A 10,329-nucleotide genomic window follows, 5' to 3' on the forward strand; every position below is an offset into this window, starting at 1 on the left:
GTGGCTCGACTTTATATAAATATATAGATAGATTTCTTTGCAATATTTTTATTGCTAAAAATAGCATTAAAATGCATTAAATTTTTTACTTCACTATTATTAATATGTTACATTAAATTTTATAGGATTTAAAGGTCACATATTAATTAATGATAATAAAATTGTATTTAATATGCACATATTAATGATGAAATTATAACAAAAAAAATGAAAAAATATATTAAAATTGTAAGTGTACCACTTAGATTAAAATTTTTCTTTCTAGGAGCTAGCACAGGCCTGATACTGTCCCTGTAACCACATTGTAGCCAAAAGAACAGAGCCTTTGGATAGGTGACCTCGCTTTTAGGAATATAGTATGTAGAGCCACCACATTATTTCCTTGAGAAAATACATGATAGCCATTAGAATTGGAAAAATGAGATAATATTCTTAAACTCAGGCTTCCAAAAGACAAAGAACTATAGGAGAAAAGGATTTAGGGGATGAATGTTTAAGGGACAAATTGTTACCTAGCGTGCATGGACAGCTGCAAGCCAAAGATCTAGCAAGTGACTTCCTGGTCTTTTTATTGAGGCATTTCTCCAAATTCAAATCCTTCTCTCATGTAAGCATCTAATTGATGTATGCTTTCATGATGCTGACAGCTATCTATATAAATAGTACAAGGAGAGAAAAGGAACCGTTGAAACTGGGGGAAGACAAAGCAGAAGAGGTAGACAGAATTAAAAGTGAAAGAGTTCTTTAATATAAGATGAATAAAAAATAAGAGACGAACACTTGGCAACTTAATATTAACCTATTTCAAAACTTAGCTTTATAATATTTATATAGATATAATAGATACTAAATCGCAATCTTATAACACTGTTCCAAGAACATTGCCATGGATGAAATGAAGCGACAACAACTGAATAAGTAGTAAGATTGATTATAGTTAGGGGGTGTTTAGTTTACCTACTGGTGCAGTTGATAGCTGATAGACATTCAAATAAGTAAATTATAGTGTTTGGTAAGTTTAAAAAAATAGAGCTGATAGCTGATAAATAACTTATATGATATCCATCAGCTGCAGTTTGTATCAGCTCTATTTTTAGAGCTGTTTCTCATCAGCTGATAACTTATTTTGTTTTATTTTTTATTTTGACCATATTATCTTTTTTTATTTAACTTGAAAATTAATATTATTAATTTTTTTTATTTGTAATTTTAACATTTTAATTAACATATTTCAATCTTGTTAAAATATTTTTTATTAATAACATAAAATATAAAATATTTATTTATATCTAAAAACTTAAAATTAATTATAAATTTTTTTATTAATAATAATAATTATTTTATCTATATTTTTAAAATTATTTAATTATCTTAAAAAATAATTATTTTCTTATTTCAATAATAAAATAAATGATATAATATAATAGATTAATAATTACATATTTATTTAAATAATATAATATATTAATTTAATAATTATATATTTAATTTAATAATAAAATAAATAATATAATGTAATAAATTTATAATTTTATATTTATTTAAATAATAAAATAAATTATATGATAAACATCCTTGTTAATTATTTCACATATCAACAGCAGCAACAACTAAATATAATTTTACCAAACACTTAATATAAAACAGTTGTCATCAACTATCTGCTATCAGCTAACAGTAACAGCTGTCAGCTAATAGTTATCAGTTGTATTCAACGGTTAAACCAAACAGGTCCTTAGTAATTTTTTTTATTTTAACATGGATGAAAATCTCATTAATAAAAGCCTATTAGCAAGGCCATTACAAAAGACAAGAGAATTACTAAATAAGACAGTATAGCAACTTTGAGCAAAAAAAATTCCAAGATAAAACAAGCACAAGCCCAACTTTAAGATTATATTATCTTCATATGAGGAACTCCAACAATTCGACGCTCAAAGTTACCTCTCAGAAAATTTAGATAATGCCAAATTGAAATAGGAAGGGATGATTGTCTTTGCAATCGATAAGAAAGAGACTCAATAAGGAAGAGACGAGAGGGACTTTTTGAGAAATCGAAAGAGCAAATGTTACATACACTCCTATAAATCACTGCAGTTTTTCTTTCTATGAAGGAAAATGAAAAGAAGATTTTTCTTTTTTTTTTTTTAATTTAGATATTAAATAGAAAAGAAAAATAAGAGAATTGAAAAGAAATTTTACTTTTTAAATTTTTTTAATATCCAAAGTATTTTCCTTTAAATTAGAGTAAAATAAATGAAATTAAATAAATTTACTTAAATACCCTTATGCAAAATAATAGAAAAATAAAGATATAATAATTATTTTTTATTTTAATAGATAAATTGTATTTATTTTTATTCTAATAATTTATATAAATAATATAAAAGGGTTTTTTTTTTTCTTTTCTTTTTATTTTCTCTATTCAATTTCTGTTTATTTTCTTAACATAGTTAAATATCCAAATAAAGGGTAAAAGGAAACATGAGGATTGAAAAATAAAACTACAAAGCAAGAAAAAGTAAAGAGTGATTAGGAGTGTTGTCATACATTTTAGAGGCAACATAAAAAAGTAGGATAATATTAATTGTTTTATTTTAATTATTTTATTTTAATTTATTTTAATAAAATTATTTATTTTTTATTAGTAATTACTCTTATTAGAATTCAATAGAATTTTCGATGAAATTCTTATAAAATATGACTGGTTTTAAATTATAAAAATTATTTTTTTTATCTGATCAAATTAAAAACTAAAGAAAGAAATAAATTTTATCTCTATGTTACTTATTGCATTCATTAATCCCTATTTTTAGAGAAAAAAATATGTTAAAAAAAGAAATAAATTTTAATATAATTTAGTAAAGATATAATTAGTTTTTTTATGATTTAAAGCTATACAAAACATGCCACGTAGAAGTTTTATCGAAAATCGTAGAAGTTTTATCGAAAATTCTATTAGTAAATGAAAAATAAAAAATAAATATTTTTGAATTAAATTAAAGTATAGTAATTAAAATAAAATAATTAATAAAATTAAGTGGCCTTAAATAAAAAAAAATTAAGAATATATCTATGAAGAGATCAAGCTTATAAAAGGATTAATGTATTTATTATTAAATTAAATTTTTACATATAAATTTATATATTTTATATATACACTTTAATTAATTATATATATATATTTTTTAAAATAAATATTTAATTTAATAATAATTAAATTCATTCTTATTTTAAAAGTATTTATAAATAAGCAAGAGTTTCATCTAGCATTCAAGTTCTCGTATCATGATATAATAAATAAATAGGAGGATAATTTGGCTCTTAAAAATTGGCAACGGGATTAATTTGATACAAAAGTTAAGAGTTGTATTAATTAGATGGGCATTGAGTTAACTAAATTAAATTAAATTAATTAAAATTTTAATTAATTTTAAAATTAATAACAGAATTAAATTAAAATTAATTAAAACTGAAAATGTTTAATCAGTTATAATTGAATTAAAAAACATAATATATATTTTATATTATTAATTAACTAATTAAATATTAATAGAAATATATTTATTATCTTTTTTATGTAAAATATAATTTATTATTAATAAAAAAATAATTATAAATTAAATATCATTATAAAATCATAAAAATAATTATTATAAATAATATTTTATAAAAAATACAAATAATAAATTACTAATAAAAATATAATTAATATATTAATTATTAATATTTATTTATTAAATTAAAATAATTAAAAAATAAAAATTTTATATTGATTAATAAAAAAACTAAATTAAAATAAATTATTCTTAATTCCAAGCTATTGAATTATAATAGAGTAATCCACACCTATGATCAATTATGAAAATATAACCAATAATTTGGCCGTCTAGGGATAATAATGGGAAAAAACATCGCCCGTAAACATGGGGTGTTTGGGTTCCAATCTGAATCCAAACTGAAAGAGTCAAAGACTACTCTTCACCGAGTCACAACTCAGAATGATTGGATCGCTATCCCATGGGTTGTACCGCCACCGCCTATTAACATCAAAACTTCGCCGTTTGCGCTGCTATTTGCCTTCTCTCTCACGCTCACTTCAATTTCCTTCTTTTCTCAATCCAAGTATTTCCATAATACATAACCTTTATTCTTCAGAGCTCAGAAAGAGGAACAGAGACTGGTTCAATCATGGCTGATCACCACCACGACGATTTAGATGAACTCCTTGACAGTATGCCTGACTCTCTTTAAAACCCTCTCTTCGTTTTCTCTTTCCAAGTCTCCTGAATTTCTCTCTTTTCAATATTTCCAGGTGCCCTTGATGATTTCCAGGGTCTCAACCTCGCTCCTTCCTCTCAAAGGTCTCTTTGATTTTTTTTTTTTTTTTTAGCGTTTTGTGATTAGATTTAATTGTCTGCGTTTGCGAATTAGAAAAAGTCGAGAGGAAGGGAGACAACACATTGCCTACAAAACACATGCATATTTAAGCTCTAGATCTCTCTGCATTTTTACAAACTGGAGCTTTTCTTATCTCTTTTTCTTTTCTGGGCTGTAATTAGTATTGATTTTAGCTGTTACTTGATTATAGAAGCGGAGGAAGGGATGGTAATGAGGATAGCAAGCAAAAAGAATCATCTCCTTCATTGCCAACGGGGATTCAAGGGTTGGTTATGGGATTACCTGACTTGAAAAGCAAGAAAAAGGGAAAGAAAAAGGTTAAAAAGGAGTCCCATGTTGCAGAGGCGCTTGATCAGCTTAGGGAGCAGACTAGGGAGGCTGTTAAGGGATTGGAGTCTGTCACAGGTCCGAAACCAGATGATTTTAGTAAGGATGCAATGATGGAGGATTGGGTTAAGCAGTTTGAGGAGCTTGCTGGCTCTCGGGTAAATTTGTTGTTTTATTAACATTTGCTTTATTTATTTATTTTTTGAATGGAGTAATTTTGGATTGTTTGCATTGTATTTCAGTGGTTTCTATTTGTAATGACATATATGATGTTAATATGGTAGTTTTCTGTTTGTGGTGTTTTGTTTTTATTTTGAGGGCATAAAATTTAAAATTGAGGCAGGCTTTTTGATAATCTCAATTTCCTCATTTATTTCTGGTTTTGAATTTTCTTTTGTAGTTGGGGTAATTCTTAATTTTAATCCATTGTGCTGCAGATTTTGATTTATGAGGTTTAGATTGAGAGTGGGTATTTGGTGATTGCCATATCACATGCTCATTCACTGTAAAGCATTTCTAGGAAATCTAGATGCTTTGGCATTTGAAGAAATAGAATTTGAGTGTATGCATTTGTTAATTGAATTTGGCAATTGCTTTACTTATTTTTGCTTCCCCCTTTTCCTTTTTATAACGAAGTTTCTTTTATTTAGCTTTTTATGATTTAATCAATTGTCATTGACAATTGGTTTGTTTTTTCTGCTGCATTGTGCGTTTTGAGTTCTCTACTGAATGATATGTTTGTGTCAAAAGCCTCTAGTAAATTATTTTATGCGAATCAGTTGTGGTAATGCATAATGGCTACATGTTTTGGTGTTTGGTGATCTTATGGAAAAGGGGTATACTTTGTAGAATCATAAACTTTGTAGAACAGAAGTCTGTCAGAGAACTGCAGGAATTCCTGTTACTTACTTAATGATAACATTGATTGGCATCATTGTCTTTATGAGCTTATTCCTTAGTGAGGTTGCAAAGAAATTCTCTTGTTCTCCCTTGATGAACGTCAGTCTCTTTTGATGAAAGTCACTCATCATTTAATTCTTAAGTATCTTGATATTCCTGTTATAAACATCGTAATTCATAACAAGAAATGCATATACAACTCAATTTGCAATATGCAGTTCTTGATTTTCAAGGAGCTATTGCCGGGTGCAATGGAAAGAGTTTTGGGCTTTCAATCACAAGGTTTCAGGTTCTGAGTATTAAAAATAACCACTTACTGCAAAAATGATGAAGATTAGGATTGTCTCCAAAACCTCACTCTTTGGATCCTGCTATGGTGGGACTGTACTTAGGTGATAGCATTAGCATTTAATGTTGTGTAGTATTTTCTTGCTACTATTGTCAACACAAAATCCTTTTTTTCTTTATTTTTTTTGCTTTATTTACATTAAATGTGGAAATTATCGGCCTAACCTTTTGGATAAATTTGTAATGTAGTAGCAGAATTTACTTTGTGGTCTAAGCCAACCACCCAAACCAAAGTTAGATGACTTTGGTTGAGTAAGTTTTCAGCAATAATTGGCTTCGTTTGTTTAAACTGACTTGAACGGTTTGGATAGCTTTCATTATAAGCATGCATTTCCTCTCATGTTTTTATTCACACTATTAAGTTTCATAGCTCTTTTCTAGTTTTTCATTTGTTAAATTTTTGCATTCATTTTTTTATTGTGAGAATTGAATTATCTTAAATTAAATGTCTCATGTTCTTTTTTAATAGGACATGGAATCAATTGTAGAGACCATGATGCAACAACTTTTGTCGAAGGATATTCTTCATGAACCCATGAAGGAAATTGGAGAAAGATATCCAAAATGGCTGGAAGAGCACAAAGCTGGTTTGACTGCAGAAGAATATGAGCGTTACTCTCATCAATATGAACTCATCAACCACCTTAATGAAGTTTATGAGAATGAACCTAACAATTTTACCAAGATTTTTGATCTCATGCAGAAAATGCAAGAATGTGGCCAACCGCCTAATGATATTGTGCAAGAGCTTGCTCCTGATATTGATTTTGCTAATCTTGGTCAAATGTAAGTGCTTCACCTTCTCCAGCTTTGGGCATTTATATTTGCACATATATATACATCAGTCTCTATTTGTCCTATCTTATGGTAAATTTACCAAGGCAATCTGTCAGCACGAAATTACAGTCAGAAGCAGTAGTTTTAGGATTTGTTGTATGTTATTAAGGTTCAAAGGTCAATGTTTTTTTCTAGTGCACAACTTGAAACTTCCTGTGGATGATATGCAAGATTGTAAATATTTATGGATCTTAGTTTGGCACAAGGAGGCCAATTATTTTTCAGTTCTAACTATTCCTTGGCCCTTGTCTGAGGCACCAAAGGGTGGTTTTTGGCTTCTATTCTTGTCTTCAAGAGAGAGAGAGTCAGATACAAATATTAAGGGATATTGGTTTGGCTGAGATAGTTTGTTTCCTCCATTCTAGATAAGGTTAGCATCTAAGATTATAATGCTGTAAGAAAATTTTTAGATTGATAATTCCACAATAATCTTTAGTGTGGTAATGTTAGTGTAATAGTTAATGGTGTTTGGTAAGAGGTTAATTAATGGTCCATTTGTTAAGTTTTGTTAACCTAGTCTCCCAAGGTTAGCATCCAAACAATATTAGTGAGAGGTTAAAAATTACAAGGGTAATAATTACTCATTGTTAACCTCATACTAAACTTCCCATAAGAGAATCGTCTCTGCAAATTCCATATTAGATGACAGGCCACTGCTCTCTAGATATTTTGCATCAAATGGCTAATTGATATCTTTCTGTTGCAGATCTCCAGAGATGCTCGAGTCCCAGTCAAATTGTTGCATAATGTAAGACGACAACTCCCTCTCATTTTCTGTCCTCATTGAACATTTCCCTTTGTCCCGTAGGTGCCTTTCATTTTTCCGAAATGGGATTGTGATAGATGAAGTAGTGCACTTAAATTATTGTTATTTTTATCTTGTCATTCCCTAAAAATAGAAGGAAATGCTTAGGGCCTTGGTTATGTTGAACTTGTAAATTGTAATGTGATCTGAGGATCTCTCTGAACTTAAATTTGTGAAGAGAGGGGCTTATGATTCACTAAAGGCGAATTTCACAATTCAAATGGCTGTGTTTCTTTAGAACAGCCTTCTTAACCCTAACTAAGAGGTTAAAACACTAAGATTCCTTGTAATTAGTGAAAACTCCATTGCAGAAGATATTGTTATTCGTGGTGTTTCTTTCACTAGAAAAAAAAATGGAGGAAATATGCTGTATGATAAATTAATGTATAAAACAATGGTGAGTAATTTTTACAGGTATCCGAACAAGTGACTGAAACAAGTAGCTTTATTGCAATTGAATCAACAATGAATTTGTCAGAGGAGATTGTGTTTGTGTGGCTAAGCATTAGATGGTGCAATCCAGTGTCTCCCATTGACAAAACTCTTGGCTAGAAATTTATCTGCGGATGCATAGCAACTCCCTTGCCCCAACTTTTGGAGCTCCAGGCCCCCAGCATCTGTACACTCCAAAGAACACTGTTCTGAAATTTTAAATAAAGAAAATCAATGATCAAAAGGGGTACATCTCGATGATTTATCTTTAAATCAAAGACTTTTTTTTTAAATTTTTTGAGGGCAAATCAAAGACTTGATGGTACTGATGAAGAGCAAAGCACCTTTGAAACAAAAGTGAAAAACTATTGGTCAATCGACAAAGTAGTTTTTGGTTGCTGACGTGGTCCCAATCATACCAGCCACCTTGTGCAGCCAAGTCATCAAAGAAAGTGTAGGAGTGGACTATCCTCGAGTAGTGGCCCATAGCATGGCCTGCATAGTGGACCAGTACCCGTAACCCTACAGCGAACAAAAGCAAAGCCTGTTTTCCCATCTGGCGAAATTTCTATCCTGGGCGGCAATGGATTCTAATCAGGTAGCTATCAAATGCAGCTCGCAGTCCTGCACAATCAACTACTTTGAATATTATGACTAATGGAAAATTACCAGGTTCTTTTTACAAATTAACTATTATTTATTATAATATTAGCTTCAAAAATTAGCAAAAAGAACATCAAAATGTGAGATGTAAAGGAAAAAGATGCCCTCCTATGTTCTTCCATATATTTAATATAATGTAGCTGCTTACTTTGTACATGGAGCGGCCATTTCCAAAACTGAAGTCTATAGAGTCCTCAATATAACATTCGTTGAAAGTAATGCCTCCCTGCATCATCACATAGAGTGTCTTGTGCACCATAGAATCCACACCCTGCGAAGTATGCCTTGTCCCCTCAAATGCGAAAAGCTGCAGCTTGCCACCCTTGCATTCCAGGCATTGGTGCTGGTGCTGTGTTCTACAGAAGTAATTTAATTATCTTACTAATTAATGTGTTTTAATTTGATTCTTTTGCAGAATCCTCAAACCTTTTCCGTGCACCTTAAAGCTGATGTTTCTAGCAGAGAAATAACTGGCAAAAAACAGTGACTCAAGCTGTTCTGTAAGTACCCAGCTGCTGGCCGTTGGGACCACGATCGCTTGCTCTATCATGCCATTCGAGGAACGTCACGTCTCTCCCTGAATCTTGAAACGTTATATATGGTTTCTTCACCAGCACCACCACCTTCTCTCTGCACCCAGCCACCCACCACCTATATATTAAGTTTGACGGGTAAGCATTCTATTAAACGAATTATCCAACCGAAATTTAATAGATAATTACATATAATTGAATGGAAATTTTTAATTCAACTGAATTAATTAAGTGAAAATTATTAATATATATTATTTAATGTTAATTTATAAATTACTAATAAACTTTTGAAAGTTCCTTAGACAATCTGGGTCTACAAATAGACCAACCAGCAGCAACAGTAAGGAAAACTATATATTTTGATTTAGAGAAAATTATTACACGTGGCATCCAGCCCGAATTAGAATCAGCACGTTTTCTGAATTGTTCTGCGGGACAGAATCAACTGCAGCTTGTACAGAATAGAACTCGCCAGACCCATTAATGTCAATGGTGATCACACGGTGGCCGACGGGTCCAACCCATTTGCGGTGGTGCTGGGTGGAATTGTTAGAAGCAGCATTGACCGATGAGTTGAACCTGTATCTGAAATTAGAGCTTGTCACTAAGAATGGTGCATGCAGTAAAAACAAAGCCAAAAGAAGTAGAGGTAGAAGAACATGAAATAATTGAAAGAAGCCATTAAAATAGCAATAAATAGTCGGAAAATAGAATGATATAGAGAAAGCTGATATGTCTTGTGGCGAATTTTCTTGAAGAGCTTTAAAAGAATATGTAAAAGTATAAGAGAGAAACGCAGGTCAAGTTGACGAAAGAGAATGAGAAAGTGGGATACATTTATAACCTCAGTCCCTGTGATATATTATATTATTCTTTTATTGCAGAACTTCTTCCAGCGGTCATTTTCTCGCAGCTGCTCTGTGCTAGTCCTTTTCTTGAGGCCAACTCTCCCTCGCTTTTAGGGGACATGTAGCTTATTACGGCTCTAGGCTTTATGGTATAGTTTTTGCTGGATTATACACAATATAACACAAAGCCTCTCCATGTGGTGGCATGCAGTAGCTCTTAGGCTTTGCATTATTT

The 10,329-nt window shown here is 30.5% G+C and overlaps 1 protein-coding gene across 1 annotated transcript; it reads left to right on the forward strand.

Annotated features, from left to right (window-relative positions):
* The first annotated feature begins 3,918 nt into the window (after nt 1-3,918).
* On the forward strand, nt 3,919-7,876 carry LOC110637643 (peroxisome biogenesis protein 19-2). Its single transcript, XM_058153546.1, has 5 exons — nt 3,919-4,234; nt 4,316-4,364; nt 4,592-4,886; nt 6,446-6,762; nt 7,520-7,876. Exons 1-5 carry the CDS (start codon nt 4,192-4,194, stop codon nt 7,563-7,565), a joined length of 750 nt encoding a protein of 249 aa, XP_058009529.1. The 5' UTR covers nt 3,919-4,191; the 3' UTR covers nt 7,566-7,876.
* Nucleotides 7,877-10,329: the final 2,453 nt, after the last annotated feature.

This window comes from Hevea brasiliensis, chromosome 9, assembly GCF_030052815.1.
Source record: "Hevea brasiliensis isolate MT/VB/25A 57/8 chromosome 9, ASM3005281v1, whole genome shotgun sequence".
Classification (NCBI taxonomy): domain Eukaryota; kingdom Viridiplantae; phylum Streptophyta; class Magnoliopsida; order Malpighiales; family Euphorbiaceae; genus Hevea; species Hevea brasiliensis.